The sequence below is a fragment of the Pleurodeles waltl genome, chromosome 7, assembly GCF_031143425.1.
Source record: "Pleurodeles waltl isolate 20211129_DDA chromosome 7, aPleWal1.hap1.20221129, whole genome shotgun sequence".
In the NCBI taxonomy this organism is placed as follows: Eukaryota; Metazoa; Chordata; class Amphibia; order Caudata; family Salamandridae; genus Pleurodeles; species Pleurodeles waltl.
Window position 1 is genome coordinate 62,694,877 of NC_090446.1, and position 18,817 is coordinate 62,713,693.

The 18,817-nt window shown below is 43.6% G+C and overlaps 1 protein-coding gene across 4 annotated transcripts in view; it reads left to right on the forward strand.

The window, feature by feature from the left end:
- The window catches only part of LOC138247184 (killer cell lectin-like receptor subfamily G member 1), a 163,752-nt gene that overhangs the window by 11,762 nt on the left and 133,173 nt on the right, over positions 1 to 18,817 (forward strand). For 3 of the 4 annotated variants that reach the window (XM_069201928.1, XM_069201930.1, XM_069201931.1), the window contains exon 2: positions 13,314 to 13,361. The exons of the other annotated variant lie outside the window; for it this stretch is intronic. In XM_069201928.1, coding sequence (XP_069058029.1) covers positions 13,314 to 13,361 — 48 coding nt within the window. The remainder of the gene's footprint in view (positions 1 to 13,313; positions 13,362 to 18,817) is intronic. 4 annotated transcript variants of the gene reach the window in all.

Below are 18,817 nucleotides of genomic sequence, written 5' to 3' on the forward strand. Positions count from 1 at the left end.
TGGTGGACGCTTGTTCTTATGAATTCTTGGCAAGAAATAAAAATAAGGGGTTTTGGGGTTCACTTGATTTAGGAAAGCTGCCTCATGTTTCGTTATCCAACCATTCTCTAGTCCCTTCCTAGTTAGAAAGGTTAGCTCTTCTTTTATTTCTAATGTAGGGTCCTAGGACAGTTTGTTGTAATGGTGGTTATTTCCTACTAAGCGTAAGCATTCCTCCTCATACATGACCTTTGGCATTATTACTATGGCACCTCCCTTGTCGGCTGGTTTCACAACAATCGAAGAGTCATTACTCAGGTTGTTGAGGGCTGCTATTTCATGCCCACTGATGTTATGGAAAATCTCACTTTGATCTGCTTGCAAATTGTCTATTTTCCGGCTTACCGACTTCTCAAAAGCCAACACTTCTGGTGGCATTTGCTGACAGGGAGGAGTGAATTTTGATTTGGGGCGTAAACCAGTATTCCTATCCTGTCCTGTATTGGGTTCGGGATGGTTCAGGAAAAAGGTTTTTAGTCTTATCTTTCGGAAGAACTCAGCCATCTCAATTTTCAATTTAAAGATATTAAGCTTAGGTGTAGGGACAAAACCTAGGCCCTTCTCCAGTGCTTTGAGCTCATTGTCTTTTAGTGTCTTAGGGCTCAGGTTGATAACAGTGGTTGATCTATTGATTATGTCTTGCTTGTGCTGGGGGTCTCGTTGGATGGTTGTTCCTCTCTTAGATTCCAGCTCACTCCCTTTTTACCTTCCCCTTCCTCGTCTAGGGCCTCTCCCCAAAAAAGAAACATTGGGGTAAGTCCAGGCGACTGGTGGTACAGGATACATTGGGGGTTGGAATTGGTTAGGTGGCCCATAACAAGTCGGCCAAACCCAGGATGGCACACTTGGCGGAGGGGCCTGGGGGCCTGCGTATGGGGGAACCCATCTGTTCCTCTGGTTACCCCTTCAGCCACGTCTCCGGCGTGAAGACTGTGTGTGGTCGGTCTCGGAGTCGGAGCTTGAATATCCCCCAGAGAAAGTATCGGATGGTAAGGGGGATTTTGCAATATAGTCCTCCTTAGAGTATGGGTGTACCTTTTCTAAAGAAATTTTTTCTAAGTCTTTCTGGAATTTCACAATTTTGCGTTGGGTGAGTTAATCTTTAAATTCATTGATTGTTTTGTTAGTCTCATCTAGTTTCTTTTTAAAGGCAGTGGTTGTTAGACCGGTTTTCAGATTGTTTTCTGCTGCCTTGATCTGTACCACCAGAGCCTCAGATAACCTGGAGGCTGTTCTTATAATCAAGATCATCCAATCTCGTGTACCTTTCCAGGCTTTAAAATGACACTGGGCACCTCAGCAGTGTGCCTATGGGTGCACTACCGATGCTGGGGTCCCTAAAACTATATGCCCTACCATATTCTAGGACTTATAGTTAGGTTGACATAGCCAATTATAACCTGGGACTGGTTAGCAGTACTCAGGGCACCATCAGAGTCAGGAAAATAACAGCAAAAAGTGAAATTTGGGGGAAAAAAGTCAGGTGGCCTCTGCAATCATCCCTGTTTTCTCACAGTGCCCTAAGTCCGAAGATAAACTTTTGACGGCAGTCTCCCGCTTGCTGTAGCCAACCAGGGTTCCATTGTGGTTGGCCTCAAACTTTGACTTTGCCCCCGTCGAGTGAGACCAGATTACCAGATTGGTGCTTTCAGTTTCTATGTGCTAAAAGACATCAGGGGCCAGATGTATGAAAGCATTTTGCATTCGCAAACAGTGCGAACGCCCATTTGCAAATGCAAATCACACCACAGTTTTAAGTGAAATAAGTTAAAAATCCTCTAAATTGACGTAGAGCATAAGTATTTTTGATTTTTCAAATTTTGACTTTTTTTTTTTTTAATTACTTCATTTTAGATTTTTCTAAATTATTCTGACCAATTGGTGCCAAAGTTTTTTTGTAAGTGACACAAAACCTAAGGAAGATCATGGAGCTAGATCTGGCTAGCCTACCCACACTCACTGCAGCTGTGCTTAGGGGGTTGTGCAGAAATAAGGGATTACCTGCTGCTTACAACCTAAGGAAGGCTGTGGTGATCAAGTCCCTTGAAGCCTGGGTAGTGCAGAGGGAGGCAGAGAAAGCTTCAGAGGTAGGAAGGGAGAGGGAAGATATCCTCTCCAACCTCCAATAGGAGGAGGGTGATCACCAGTCAGTGACATCAGTAGTTAGGGCCCCATCCAGAGCTAGTAGAAGGGGAGGGTCTGTGGAATCGCCTCAAGAGGAAGCAGACATGGACATCAGGGAAAGGGAACTTGAGGCCCAGGTAGCCCTCATTGCTTTGGAGGCAGAGAAGTGGGCCCTAGAGAAGAAGAAGTGGGCAAAGAGGGAACAGAGAGATGGTGGCAGGGACAGAGAAGTTGAGGTGCCCAGGGAAGGTGTGTTCTGCTCCAGGTTAGCCAAGTCGGTTGTTCCTGCTTACGTAGAGGAGGATGACATAGACAAGCAGTTGGAGAGGGCTCTCCAAATGAGAAGGGTTAAGCCCCAATATTGGAGTTCACTCCTAAGGGAGTTGGTCCCAATATCTGGGAGGGATAGGCTCCTGAATCTAGGGGGAGAGGAAGCAGAGTCCTATCCCAATATGAAGAGGTGTTCCACCAACAACTTTGGTCTAACCCCAGAGCAGTACAGAATGAAGTTCAGGGACAACCAGAAGGTCAATACCCAGTCTTGGGTTGACTTTGTAGACACCTCACTTAAGGCACTAGAGGACTGGGTATATGGTAACAAAGTGAATACTTATGAGGGGGTTACACAATTTGATTATGAGGGAGCACATCTTCACCAATTGTATCCAAGAGACGTTAAGCCAGCATCTATTGGACTCTAAGATGACCATCCCTAGAGAGCTGGGGGAGGCAGCTGAGACATTGAGAACCAAGGTGGTTGTCAAGTCCCAGGGGGGAAACTCGAAGAAAGGGGTTCAGGTCCCCAAAAACCTAAGGAGGGAGGTGGTAAGCACCCCGCAGAGACTCCCTCTGTACCCCAGAACCCTTAGAAGAAGGGGAGTAAATCCCACTCCCCCTCTGACAAGCAGAGGCAGAGAGATCCAGGGTTAAATGTTACATCACTCATGACATCTTCTATGACATCATTGATAATACTACTGCAAAATAATTGATGAGAAAACGATGCATGACGGGGGCAGGAGTTAAAGTTACTTTACGGCATGAGTTCAAAGGTAAATATAACTGCAACCTATGGTTTTTAGTGAATTTCTAAGATTTTGTTAATTCTAATTTCCAGCTATTACATCCCTGTAAATGTTTTTGTTTTCAATGAATATAGTGAATATATATACATCTATTTGTATACACACATATTGACACATACATATATATATATATATATTTATATATATATAAATATAAAACCCTTTTTACCCAGCCAACCCCTCACTGCACACAGCGCAGGGCGCAAGTTATAGTTACCTTAGTGCACGAGTTATAGCTAGTTTAAAATGTGATCCTAACTATAATGTCCCTGCAAGCATTGTTTTTTTCAGTGAATATATATATTTAGATAGATAGATAGATAGATAGATAGATAGATAGATAGATAGATAGATAGATAGATAGATAGATAGATAGATAGATAGATAGATAGATATTACCTTCTGGCTCTCACAAGTAGGTAGTTATAGTTAGGATTTGTTTTTTCACTTTCATACATCTTTGGTACAATTTGAGGAATTTTCAAGAAGATTTTAAAAAGAAAGTGTGCCCAAGAAACTTGTTGTGCATGGAAAGTTTCAGAGTGATCCATCAAGCAGCGGCCAAGAAAATGGGGCTGTCAAAAAAAACACATTTCCTATGTTAATTCCCATGGGAGTTTTGAACCCGACAAGAGCCCAAACAGCTTGATAGTATTACACCAAATTTGGTAGAAAGGTAGCTTGCGGTACACAGATTACACTTTTTGTTATTTAGCGTAAATCTGTTCAGTAGTTTAAAAGAAATTAAAAAAAGCCAAAACACTTTGCAAATCCTTCTGATCTGGTCCAGAGATCTGATTGGCTTCCAACATTTCTACCAGGAAGTATTGACAGTCATTTTGAGATGCGGCTTTGCCCAGTATCAAAAATAAACATTAAAATCAAGAAAAGGGGGCAAGGTACGTTTACCATAAATCCTGAGCCTTGGTGTAGGGGTCTCCCTGGGACACCGCCAGGGCAAAAAAGCATTTTTTGTTTTAAATTCACAATGACATTTGCGAGTACTCATGAATTTGGCTGTGAAATTAGAAAAAAAGTAAGCACAGTCTCCCATGCTTATTTTTAATTTTGTTCCTTGGTGGGAAAGGTCCCAGAGGCATACAGGCTTATAAAAATATGAGGAGGGGTGCATTGGTTCCCCTCCTAGGACCTTCCTGGGACTACCACCTGCCTGGGGCTACATGTAAAATAAATGAGGGGGGGGGCGCACTGGGCCCTGGGGGCCACTACATCTCCAGGGCAATAAAAGATGCAGAGGGACACATGGACAAACCCTACAGTGGGAACCGCCACCCCCCTGGGGCTAAATTAATAAAATGTTGTGGGGTCTGTGCGGATCCCCACAGGCCCAAGGGACCACCACCTCCCCAGGACAATACTACTCAAAGATAGGAGTGCCCTGGGAACCAACACCTTATTGGGGCAATAATACATAATTATGGGGGGCCTACAAGGCCTCAACAGGACCACCACCTCCCCAGGGCCAATTAAGATTTTAAAATAGAATGCCCCCCCTCCTTCGCCATATATATGGCCCCAGGAACCACCACTTCCCTGGGACTGGCCCATAAACATCAAAGGCCGGAGACCACATGACCTCCCCCTCCTGGAGTCACATGTGACCCTGGGGACCAACACCATAGAGGTTATGGAAGAAGTCACTGAATGGCAGGCGGGAGGGTTAGTGGCAGCACAATGGCCACAATGGGCAGGAGGGAAGGGGATTTGGTATGCACAAAGGGCCATGGGCGATTGAAGGGAGAGGTAGGGGCTGGACACAGACAAGAGAGACAGGGGAAGGGGCTTCACATTAGATCATGCAGGACAGGCAGGAGGAGGCAGGAGCGGGAGGAGGAGCAGTTGCAGTACAACAGAGCATGGGCAGCAGAAGGGAGTTGCAGCAAAATGGACCATGGAGGACAGGGAGGAGGGGATAGGGGCACGGAACTCAGACAGGCAGGTTGGAGGTGGCAGGAACATGTGGAAGCCAACTGACCATGCTAGGCTTGTGGGAGGGTCAGAGGCAGCTCAAGAGAGCACTCAGAGTTCATAGGAGGTTCAGTGGCAGGTCCACGGAACATGGTGGGCAAAAGGGAGAGAGCAGGGGCATGCAGAGACATCAGAGGGCAGCGGGCCCTCACCATGTACTGTTAATTACCCCAAATATTACATCACTCATGACACCTTCTATGACATCATTGATAATGTCAAGGTAACATTTGCAGTAAAATTATTGATGTGAAAAAAGTGCAAGGTGAGAGCATGAGTTCTAATTACTTTAGGGCAACAGTTACCTTAGGGCTAGAGTTATATTGATATGATTTTCCAGAGGTTTAAAAAAATAAGTTGGTCTTCCACCCTTTTCTTTTAATTAGTCCCCAGGTGGTCCAGGTCCCAGGGGCACTGGGGGCTTTAGAAAGGAAGGGGGTGCACAGAGCCTAGGAATTATATAGGCATCAGGGACAGCCACCTCCCCGGGGAAATCAAAATGTAAAATGCAGGGGGTTGGCGCACAGCTCCAGCGCACCGGGGACTGACATTTAATGTGGGGAGTGCCATAGCCCCAGGGACCGCCACACCCCGGGGGAAATGCACAGCCACCCACAGCCCCATGGACTGCCACCTCCCTGGGGCAAAAATGAAATGAAATGTGTGGGGGGGGTGCAGTTTACTGACACAAAACCATAAACATTCAGCAGTAATAGTTAGAGTTATTTCAAGTATAACTTGCAGTCTTTGGTAACTTTAACTCGTGCCCTCGACATGCACTGCTAATTACCCCTGATATTACAGCATTCATGACAACTTTTATAATGTCAATAAAAATATCAAGGAAACTTTAGCAGTCAAATTGTTGAAGAAAGAACTGTGCATGGCGGGGTCGTGAGTTATAGTAACCTTAGGCCGCAATTTACTTGAAATAACTCTAACTATAACTGCTGAATGTCTGTGGTTTTGTTTGAGTAAAATCAGAACCTAACTGTTGACATCATCCAATGAGTATGTTACTTTGTTTTATAGTTTACATGGTAGCTGGTAAGTACTATATTACTTATCTACCTAATTGTGTATAGCCTGTGTCCAGCTAATGGTTTTAAGTGTTTACAAAACTCATGTGCTCCCAATGCATCATAGGTCTGCAAAGGTATTGAACACATTATAAATCTTTGTATTTAAGAGGAAATCTGTGTGCAGGTGACATTTGACTACTTTTGTCCAATATGTCTCATACAAGTTTTTGGGTTCTGTAGAAAAAGTTTCCAACAGGACACAGATTCTACTCAGTAAATGCTAAATCTTGTAAGCAGACTTGAGTTTTTAGACATAATTGTCTCAGTATGACAATTTCTACAAAACATAGAAGAAATGTATGCACCAGGTACTAACATATGTACTTGTGGATGATTAGCTTTAGAAGAAGGGCTATCTGTAAGGTTTCACTGCAATATGAAAGATGCAGGTAGTATTTGTACTGAATAGTGTCTTTGGACATGTTTTGCATTAAGTGAACACTGTTCTTAGTAGATATTCTTTAATACCCTGTAGTGTACTTCTCATGAATGTTTCACTGTTTGCAATCAGTGTGTTAAAGAATAAACTCTCTCTATAAATCACTGTTTACAGTACTCACTTTTCTACTTATATCCACTTAATTTTTCACTGTCGGTTCAGTGACTCTGAAGGGTTTGAAATAGCTAAAGGCTGTTGATATTAGGGCATTAGTTATGTAACAGAAGTTGAATAACCGGAGGACATTGGCTTTCTCTCAACGTCTGTATGTAATTCAAACACTATGTGAAGTAGGGGTCACCCATCTATCTGTGATTGTTTGTTAATATGAACTCGGCTCCCCATGACATCTATGGTAAAGGCTCAATGTTGCACATATCACAAGCTTCGTTCAAACTGGGTTGTACGAGTGATGGCATTAATGATGCTTCATATTATTCTGAGCTATTTTGTACTTACTTTTAAACCTTTGAGCCATGCTTGTTTATAGTGTAATGTGTCCGAAGAAGCTTCGGTAATGTCATCAGTGATGTCACCAATTATGTTATTTGAGATGTCATCAGCGATGTCATGTTTTTCAGTGAATTTCTAAGGTTTATTTTAAACAAAATAGGATTTTAATTATAATGTTACTTTAACCTTTATTTTTTTCAGTGAATTTCTAGGGAAATGTTTCACTCCCCCACAAGCAACCAACACCACAATGCACATAGCTTTTGGGTGTGTGCAGAAGGTGTTTGCCACAGGGCTTCCCTTGGCCCTGTGGCCAAACACCCAACATCCTGGCAACGCCACACCACACACATCCTATGATGTGCGCTGTGTAGCGTTGGCCTTCCGGCACCAGGGAACCCATCCCCCGGGGCCAAAACATATATATATATATATATATATATATATTAGGAGGTAGGGGCATGCAGACACCGTCCCCAAGTCTTAAAAGGCCCCAAGGGACCCCATCCCTGGGACCAAAATAAAATTACTAAAATTAACCAGTTATAGTAATCTCAATTGACTATAACTCATGCTTTGTCATGCACTGCTTATGACCTCACTTATTATCACTCACGACAATGTCTGTGACATCATTGATAACATCACTGCAACATCTGAAATTACATAATTGATCATTGATGACAAATCTGTGCATGCATGGTAGGGGAGTGATTTATGGTTTCTTTAGGCCAGTTATAGTTATTTGAGATAAGTATAAGTGGTGAATTTCAGTGGTTTTGATTGTTTAAAATGGTACGTTTCAACTGACATTTTCAATTAAATAACATTTCCTTTCTTTTTAAGTGAATATGTAATACACATACATTTCCACATATATATGTTGAATGGCAGTTTATCGACCTGCTCCAAATCGGTGCTTGGCTTTTCATCAGGTGCTGCCATAATTTATTGGCTCACATATTCTATAGGACCTGATGCGTTTCGGCTACACTTGTATGATTGCTCACAGATAAATGAGTGCCGTTTGTCCACACCAAAACCTACCGTCATCATATTTTCTACATGCGCTTAACATAAAGCTTTTTCTGGGCTTGTTGTATTTCATCATAAGAACAGTTCATTAATTATATTAATTTTCACATATTCATTTTAACAATAGAAAAACATTACATAAAACATGAATTATGTTCACCCCAGTACAATAAATAAATATTAAATATAATAATAGTCCCATGCCCCTCTGTTGCCCTAGATATATACATTTGCTTTTCCTTTAATTTCCCTTAAACTACTGAACAGATTTATGCCTAGTAACAAAAAGCGTAATCTGCAGACCAAAAGCTACCTTTCTGCCAAATTTAGTGTACTTCCGTCCAGCGATTGAGGCTGTAGTAGTGTTCAAAACTCCTATAGGAATTAACATGAGAACCCAATGTTTTTTTGACTCCCCCTTTTCAGGAGCCCCCACTTGACAGATCACCCGAAACTTTCCTTGCAAAGCAAGAATCACAGGCACACTTTTTTTGGCAACCTTTGTGAAGATTCGTCAAACTGAGCCAAAGATTTTGGCAAGTCAAAAAACGCTTTTTCTATGGAAACACTGGCAATGACCTGTAGGTTATATATATATGTGTGTGTAAGTGTGTGTGTGTGGGTATGTGTGTGTGAGTGTTGTATGTAATTTATACATATTTTTAAAAAGTTAACATCTATTTCATCATTATTTGCTATAGGGGATTTCTATGTAAGGCCCTTTCTGCTTAAGTTTCTGTGAGAGAGTGTACAGTACCATTTATTTGCCTTGTTTAGCCCTGAGCTTATTCCAAGTCTGATTTGAAGTACATTGACCACAATTTCGGGTACTTTTAAGCTGTAGTAGTTTTAGAAGCAAAGTTTGTAAATAGCAATAGGATTAATCTTTTTTGGAGGGGGTTATCTTTCTAAACCGCTCCTTAGCCCTCTAAAAACCCTTCCTTACTCCTCCCTAAATGCTTCTCTTTAAGTAGTAAGCATTACCTTTTTTCTAACCACTCCCTATGGTTCCTCTCACGTTTACTACTAAGTATGTGTGAAGATGTCCCCATAGAAAAGATAGGAAGAGTTACACCCATAGGTTTGTGACTGTATTATGTAGTAAGTAGTGTGCTATTTTACGTACTACAAAATGCAATCAGTGAATCAGGCCTATTGAATTCACCCAGGTCACCCTCAACAACTATCACACATGGAAATTCCTCCACAGAAAAAATTAGGAAAGGTTTAAGAAGCCTGAATTAGGTTGTTTGTCTGTTTTCTAAAACCAGGATTGTGACATGGAAAAAGGCTCATAAAAGAAAGTCACATTTTTACTGAATGCATGAGAGAATGAGACACTCTTGCCACTTCTGTAAATTCTCAGACACCCACGGAGGTTGTGAAGGAAAAGGTTCAAGCTAATAACATAAACATCCAATAAATATCCAATCATAACCAATGTTCCCTCTAATTTGTTTCCACTGTGTGCGGCAGTGTGCGGTCTCTGTGCGCTGCAGCCCAGGATACGTGCGCCAAGAAATTGAACATTCTAACGCACGCACAGCGCATAACTAGCCAAGATCCTCTCCATTCCACTAAAGCAAAAAAGGGATATCATTGCTCCATGCAATAGGGCATCAAGGCAGTTTTGTGACCTGGTTGCACACCCCAAGGACATGACCTGTTAAGTGCCACCTACACCCCAGTTAGAGAAAACAGAAATCAGGAGGTTGAACCATTATGAAACTTTAATGAATACTCTCAGAATGCTGCAGAGGACCCGCACATCAAATACAGCCAGTTGTACAATTGGTTAACATTTACAGTTTGATGAACACACTGCTGATGAATGCCATGATGCCCCTGCCAAGATACAGGCTGAGTAATGTTCCTACCCCATCCACACACGGACTGTAGGAGAAGCCGCATCAGAGTTTAGACAAGTCAGGTGCCAATGTTAGATGTGTGACATGTTTGTTTTTCTCGCCGGTCCTTGCCATTTTTCCTGTGCTGATAAACTCGGTCTAAATCAACTTTCCCATTTGAGAGGTAAGCCTTTGTCCTCATCAGCATATCTAGGTGACTCTCCTCTAGTCTGTTTCTTAATTTGGACTTGATTGAGTTCATGAGGCTGAATCCTCGTTCGCAGTCTGCACTTGAAGCCTGGAAAGTTGCACAGATATCAACAAGCTGAGATACAACACTATACTGTGCAGCATTCCGCAGAGTGAAATTCACCATGTCTTGAAAGGTCCTAAACAATCTGTTTTTTATATGCGCTGCCACCACATATTTATAATCTCTGTACTGCCGAACAACATCACCAGGGGCGTCACAATCACCCAGGACCAAGACCTTCTTATACTTCTCAACAAGTCTTTGTACATTCTCAGTCCCAAAATCAAACTGTGATTGTGTTGTTACTGTATGGAAATCAAAGCTTGTCCATTTCTTCAATTCATCTTCTGGGAACCATCTTTCCATGTGCTCGCAAAGAAGTGTAATGAAAGATAACATCGGCTCACTATCATACTCTCGGTCCTCTCTGCACAAAGCCATCAGATCTCTTACTGTGTCGCTCCAAAAGACAGTGTCGCCCAAGTACTGTTCCTTTATTTGGGTAATTTTTGCTCTTGCATATTGTACAGCTTCAACGGTGGTCAAAGAGCTTTTCTGAAACAACTTGCACAAAGATGCAAGTTCACCCAGAATGTCATTTAGTGCTGCAAAGGAAATATGGTAGTTTGAATCCAATAGTTTTTTGTAGCAATATTTAGCAATTGGGTCATTCTCCTCAACTCTTTCATGATCAAAGCATTTGAGAGCAACCTCATAATTACGCAAGAGTGCACCAACAGCAAAATGCCTTGAAAGCCACCGCACCTCATTGAGTGGCCGAAAGGAGACTGCTTCACATTCAGTGACCAAAGCAATTTTGTCCAGCTTGGACTTTCTTAAAGGTGAGCGGGAAAACACAGTGTAGACAGTCCTCAGTAATGTTTCCATTTCCCTGATCATCAGCACTTTTTTCCAGGCATCATCAACTCCCAAATCTTCTCTGTGCGCAAAACAGTGCTGCTCAACTAGATGAGGAATGGATTGTTTGAGGCGGGTAGCAACACCATTGTTCTTTCCCAGCATCAATGATGCACCATCCGATGTAAACATGACCATTTTCATAAGGTCCAGCTTATTGGCAGTGTAGAACTCTTTTACAGCTGTAGTGATAGCCTCCGCATTGCATGCACTCAGAGTTACAATTCCCCCAAACACTGTTTTGTGCTCTGTTAATGTTACAGATCGGAACTTGAAGTAGAGGCCTCAAGTTATCTGCTCAGCCACTCGCTATGACTAATCGGATTTATAAGGGTGATCCATTTTTAGGCCTACTGGCTCGTTCTGGCAAGCGGACAAAAAAAAGTGTTCTGTCCATTCAGACGGTAAATGAGCAATGAAGGTGCCTTTACATCTTGTTGTTGTCTTGTCACATTTGCTGTGCATGATGCAGGGAGCGATGTTGCAAGAACGTTGCAACGTGCGGGCTTGCCAAAGGGGCCTGCGCGGCGGGGGATGGAAAGGTGCGCGCGCGCCTTACAGGGAACATTGCCCGCGGCCTTTAAACGCTGTTTTCATTGACTTCAATCCAGATTCAAATATGAGCATTTTCTGCAATAGGAGAGCACGACTATGCTCTAAAAGGCTTATTTGAGCTGAGAAAGTGATAATGCATATAAACAACTATGAAGTATGACAATGATGGAAAAGTTGATATCAGCACATTTTCTACTGTTCGGAAGCATTTCCTAGCTCATTAACCATTAATTTTCAACATAAATATCACTTGCTCGCTTGTATGCTAAAGTATGCCAAATGATGTTTAAAACACTCCCCGCGGCCTCTAAACGCTGTTTTCATTGACTTCAATCCAGAGTCAAATATGAGCATTTTCTGCAATAGGAGAGCACGACTATCGCTCTAAAAGGCTTATTTGAGCTGAGAAAGTGATAATGCATATAAAAAACTATGAAGTACGACAATGATGGAAAAGTTGATAATAGCACATTTTCTACTGTTCTGAAGCATTTCCTAGCTCATTAACCATTCATTTTCAACATAGATATCACTTGCTCGCTTGTATGCTAAAGTACGCCAAATGATGTTTAAAACACTCCCGTGGCCCTTAAACGCTGTTTTCATTGACTTCAATCCAGATTCAAATATGAGCATTTTCTGCAATAGGAGAGCACGACTATCGCTCTAACAGGCTTATTTGAGCTGAGAAAGGGATAATGCATATAAACAACTATGAAGTACGACAATGATGGAAAAGTTGATAACAGCACATTTTCTACTGTTCTGAAGCATTTCCTAGCTCATTAACCATTAATTTTCCACATAAATATCACTTGCTCGCTTTGGATAGTTATGATTCATAACTATCCAAAGCCCAGTATACTGGCATAACAAGAGCCTGAGCTCCAGGCCCCCCCCCCGAGCACAGTTCCCTGACCTGAGTGAGTTCAGAAGGGGGCCCCTCCATGTACTATGCAGGAGGGCCCCATCAAGTTTCCTTACTCCTCTCGCCCCGGATAGTGGCTCAGTGACCAATGAATTCTCTGCATACATAAGTGATCTACCTCATGGTGACAGGCTTGAATCCTTTTGGCTCTGCTCAGCATTTCATCCTCCTGAGGTTGATAAATGCAGTAACAATGAGTTTGGTTACAATAAGGATTTGGTATAGAGCACCAAAGAAAAATTCCTAGACTGAAAGTACACTTTGCAAATACAAGTTGTATTATTTTTACCTCCCAAATTGTATCAGGAGTGAGCTCATTGGGTCGTGATACCACTATCAATGTTCTTTTTTGGAAATCCATTACTTGAAAACAAACCTTTGCTCTCTGATACAAGCTGCTATTTTAAAAAAGTTGTGAAGTTTCCACTTACACCTCTTGTTTTGGTACTGTCTGCTACCTCATTGTCACTTTAATCAACATTGCTCCATTTCCCAAAGTTTCAGCTGAAATCCATCTATTCCTTGTTTATAATCTAACCATCTGTTTTTCATTGGTCTTTTGGCAGGGGTCACCTATGCACTTCTGAATCCGATTCATCAACCCAGCAATGCAGGTATAGTTTGCTGCTGGGTAGTAGCTTTACAATACTGTGTCATTTTTTATTATGATGTTGACTTAAGAAAATGTATGCATTGTGGTGTGTGTGGGTTTCATGACACAGTGTATATAAGAAAATCACAGTTTTTTGCATTAACGCCACTCAATGACACAATTCCTTTTCGAGGTAAGGCAGAGAGGAGACACTGCTCAACAATCCACACATCAAACACGATCTGCTACATCCATTTCCCAAAACATCTTGCCCCATTTCTGAAGCCTAGGTACTATCATTACCCTGTGCTGAAGAGTGTCTGCCTCAGGTTCCAAAGAACCAAATAAAAACTTTAAAACAATTCATGTATTTATCTAACTCATTAAACATTGCCAAACTTTAATTTAGTTGGTCTCTTCTCTGTGTGGTGTGTTTCAGTGGCCGCTGGTGACATTTGAAAGTGGTGGGGGTGGAAAAGTTGGTCATGACTTTTATGAAGCAAGCAAAGCAAACTGACAAATGGATGGTTCGGGGGGGCTCCTCCCCCAAGAAAAAAAAATGACAACAGATTGGCAAATAGTGCACTTTAAGGCACATTTTAATGAAGAATATAGAAACACATGTATCAAAGTACTGTTTTGCATTTCTTAAATATTTAATTTTAAGAAATTGCTATTTAAGAAATGGAAAATGGTATGTAAGAAAATAGCGATTCCCTAATAGCGATTCCCACAGAGCTATCAGGGAATTGCAATCACGAAATGCAACTCCATTTGTTTCTATGGGCCTTCAGGCCCATAAGTGAGAATGTTTTTGCATTTCCTAAGTTGTGCTTCCTTATTAGAGAATCGCAAATTAGGAAATGCAAAACCAAGGGTGATGAGAGCCTAAGGTCCCATTTAAGGCACCCTAAAATGTAATTGTGCAGATGTGAAGTACACACATGCCCAAGGGGCATCTATGAGCTACAGTGCACTTTTAAAAATTGCACATGGTTACCATCAACCTGAAGTTGGTGGTAATTGCATTTCCTAAATGCCCAGTTCGCATTTAGGAAATGCTTGAAACATGTGCATAGGGAATTTTAGCGATTCCTTATAATTGCACTGTGAATGCCTTTCATAAATCGTGAAAGGCTATTTTGCATTAGCGAATGCAAAATAGTTTGATATTTCTGGCCCTTTGCGACAAAGCAAAACCGTTTATGAAGCAATGGTGAATATGTAGTCTTGAAATATTTAAACACATTGGAAACTGCCCCAGATCTTATTGCATTACTATTTAAATTGTCCAGTGCAAAACATTATTCCCTTCAAGGTGTGCGCTGGCCCTCTGTCTTGCACTGTGTGTGGCATCAACTGTGGAAGAAAATGCTCTAACTAGTCTTGGCAAAGCATTTGCAGGTGCTGGCTGCAATCAGCCATGTAGAAATATGTGCAGACAGGGCCTTAAGTGGGATAAAAAAAAAGTTGGTGGTCTTTAAAACATAAGTAGCTTAAACATGTAAAATACATTTCAGTGACTCCCACAGTATGCCTCCCGAGGGAGTTTTTGGTTTTTCTCTGAGCTTTCTGTTATTGCATTCATATATATAAAACAACAACTAACATGCACTTGGAACCTGTCAGTACTATGGACTTTTTCAGTAGTTGTCAGCTGTTTAGGATAAATGAGTAACACTGATTTTTTCTTAAATAATAAATATTGAAAATGTTTCTGTTCTTAAATTGTGAGACTGTGAATTGAATATTATAGAGGCCTGTGGAAGGAGTCTTAGTATTCAGTTATGTGTATTTAATTTTAAACATATATGTCCTTTTTCTCTGCACTTCTTGTCCATCTACTTATCTTAAATTTCACTTCCTTCCTCCTCAGCACCCTCTTGTAACTCTCTCTTGGATGCACTTCCTCACACCTCCTTCCCTACTCTGCCCCCATCATACACTACATTTGCTCACATGTAAGCACATTATTATTATCTTATTGTTTCACTTTGTCAATATTTCTTTTTGACGGCCTTCAGACACATTTACACAGTATTTCAATTGCGCTTAGAATATGTCACCATTGCTCTGTGTGCTCTGCAGAGAGGGCAAGTGTTGGACTTTTTTGCTTATGCAGGGTCATCCTCAATATTTTTGCCTCCTGCCTCCTTTTTTTTCTGACCTGTTGCTGTTGGCTTTTGAACTCTGAGCACTTTACCACTGCTAACCAGTGCTAAAGTGCATATGCTCTCTGTGTAAATTGTATGTAATTGGTTTATCCATGATTGGCATATTTGTTTTACTGTTAAGTCCCTAGTAAAGTGCACTAGAGGTGCCTAGGGCCTGTAAATCAAATGTTACTAGTGGGCCTGCAGCACTGGTTGTGCCACCCACATAAGTAACCCTGTAATCATGTCTCAGACCTGCCACTGCAGTGTCTGTGTGTGTATTTTTACACTGTAAATTCGACTTGGCAAGTGTACCCACTTGCCAGGCATAATCCTTCCCTTTTCTTACACCCCTAAGGTAGGCCCTAGGTAGCCCCAGGGGCAGGGTGCAGTGTATGGATAAGGTAGAACATATAGGGGGTCATTACAACATTGGCGGGATAAGGCGCTTACCGCCGTGCAGAAGACCGCCAATACACCGCGGCGGCGGCGGTAGACCGCCACAGCTATTAGGACACACATCACGGAATCTGCCGAAATACAGACACCCACACAATACCGCCACACCAAAGGTCAGCGATAAACATGCGGAAACAAATCCTCCACCTCCACGCCAACAGAAACACGCCCATGCCATTACGACCCACGAATCCACGCGGCGGTCTTACAACCGTGGTATTCCATTGGCGGTACACACCGCCGCGCTCAAAATACACACACAGCTCCAAAACACCGCCACATTAGACAATTAAAAATACACACACCTGATACACATACACACACCACACCCACACATCCAATACAATATAAAACACACACCCACATCACCCACAAACCCCTACAACCAAAAATTCTGAGAGAAGGCGAGAGAGAGAGCACAGAATAGAGAACACCATCACACAGAGGCACACTACACCATCACCCAACCCACATCCACACACAAAACACCACATACCACTACACTCACCACACTCATCACCACATACAACACCCCACACATCACACACACCACCCCATGTCACGCCAAAGACACCCCCGCTTCTCCGGGGAGGAGCTCAGGGTCATGGTGGAGGAAATCCTCCGGGTAGAGCCACAGCTATTTGGCTCACAGGTACAGCACACATCCATAGCCAGGAAGATGGAGCTATGGCAAAGAATAGTGGACAGGGTCAACGCTGTGGGACAGCACCCAAGAAATAGGGAGGACATCAGGAAGAGGTGGAATGACCTACGGGGGAAGGTGCGTTCCACAGTATCCAGGCACAAAATCGCGGTACAGCGGACTGGCGGCGGACCTCCTCCCCCTCAACTAACAACATGGGAGGAGCAAGTCTTGTCCATCTTGCATCCTGAGGGCCTCGGAGGAGTCGTTGGAGGAACGGACACTGGTAAGTCAAATCTTCACTATCATATCCCCCACCCTACCTGCATGCTATCACACACCCCCACCCTCACACCCTCCCCTATCACCCTAACTCCTCACTAATGTACCCATAACACCAACTACACATCCCAACCCCAAGACCTGCATGACACAACTAAGCATGCACACCCATCACTAAAGCATGCCCACTGCACATACCCAGAACACCCCCGAACCATCATCACACAAGCCCCCACACAGGAATGCCTGCACTGGGGTTCACGCACACCCAACCATTGCACACCATGAAACACACACATGCAATAATCATGTACTTATACCCCGCAGGAACCCGAAGGAACGTCACCACACCAGAGGGTCCAGACAACACCACTCCACCCCCAGAAGAGGCCCACAGTGACGAGAGCAGCTCTGCCCTACTGGATCTTGATGACCAGCCCGGATCATCGTGGGCCTCAGGACAGTCGGTTCCCCTTGCCCAGCCACAGCCCAACACCGAACTTCCACCCTCTGGTAACACCAGCACAGCACCCACCCAGCGGGCCCAAACCTCCCTACCCAGGACAGGTCAATCAGCGGTGTGTCCACCACTACAGGGCACCCAGGCTATCCCACCACCCCACAACAACAGGGACCTGGGGGCAGTGGGAGTGGGCACACGGTCCAGGGGACGGAGGCACAGGAACATAGGGGAACTGGGAGGGCTGCTGTGCGACAGAGGGAGGACAGGCCAAGGGAACCTACTCTCCACGAGGCCCTCTCCTCCATCATGGGAGCCTACCACCACTCCCAGGAGACGATGGCAACGGTCCTGGACAAGTTACAGGAGACCCCGCGTCTGCAGGAGGAGCGGTATTTGGGGTTCAGGGAGGAGCTCAGGACCATCGGCTCCACCCTGGGCACCATCGTAGGGGTGCTGACGGACATTCAAAAAACCTTGAGGGACACCGTGGCACTCCAAGGGGCCTCTGACACTAGCCAGGGCGAGGAACTGCCTACCACCTCCGCCGGCACTAGTGGACAGGACATCCCGCCAGAGGACCACCACACCAGCACCCCACCCCCTGCAGACGGCGAACCACCCCGCAAGCAGTCCCTGAGATCCAGGAACAGGACAGAGCAAGATGGCAAGACCCCCGCCAGGAAATAAGACCACCCTGATTGTCCCCCCACTGTCCCACTTTGTTACCCTGTCCAAATCAGAACTGCCCCAGCTCCACTTCCAATGGCCAGATGTGCAATGTACCTGTGAGACTAATAGACTGGACTCTGCAATGGACATTCCTCCACCATCACCCATGCCCATTTCACAACCCCCCTTCATTTTTTAGCACTTAAATAAACACCCTTGAAACACTAAAAAAACTGGAGTCAGTCTATGATTTTGAACTTTGTATTATCAATTACAGTGTCAAAATGGGTTACCCATTGGAAGGCTAACATACCAATGTCACACATCGCAAGCCCTTCAAGGATGCAAGCAGTTGACACATAGGTTACCACATTTGTGAAACTGAAATGGAAGGGGACAACTCAGTTAACAAATAGTGAGTGAAATGTCGGTACAGGATAGAGGTAGACGTGTGAAAGATAATATAATGTGAAACCTGAAAATGTACTCACCTCTGTTTCACTGGAAATATTGCTGTATGACTGACTCCCTGTTGTTGTTTTCTTCTTCCTCAGCTTCATCCTCATCACTGTCCACAGGCTCCACAGCTGCTACAACACCGTCATCTGGATCATCCCCCTGCAGAAAAGGCACCTGGCGTCGCAATGCCAAATTATGGAGCAGGCGATGATGATGTCGCACACCTTCTTCGGTGAGTAGAATAGGGACCCACCTGTCATATGGAGGCACCTGAACCTGGCCTTCAGGAGGCCGAAGGTGCATTCGATAACCCTCCTAGTCCGCCCATGTGCCTCATTGTAGCGTTCCTC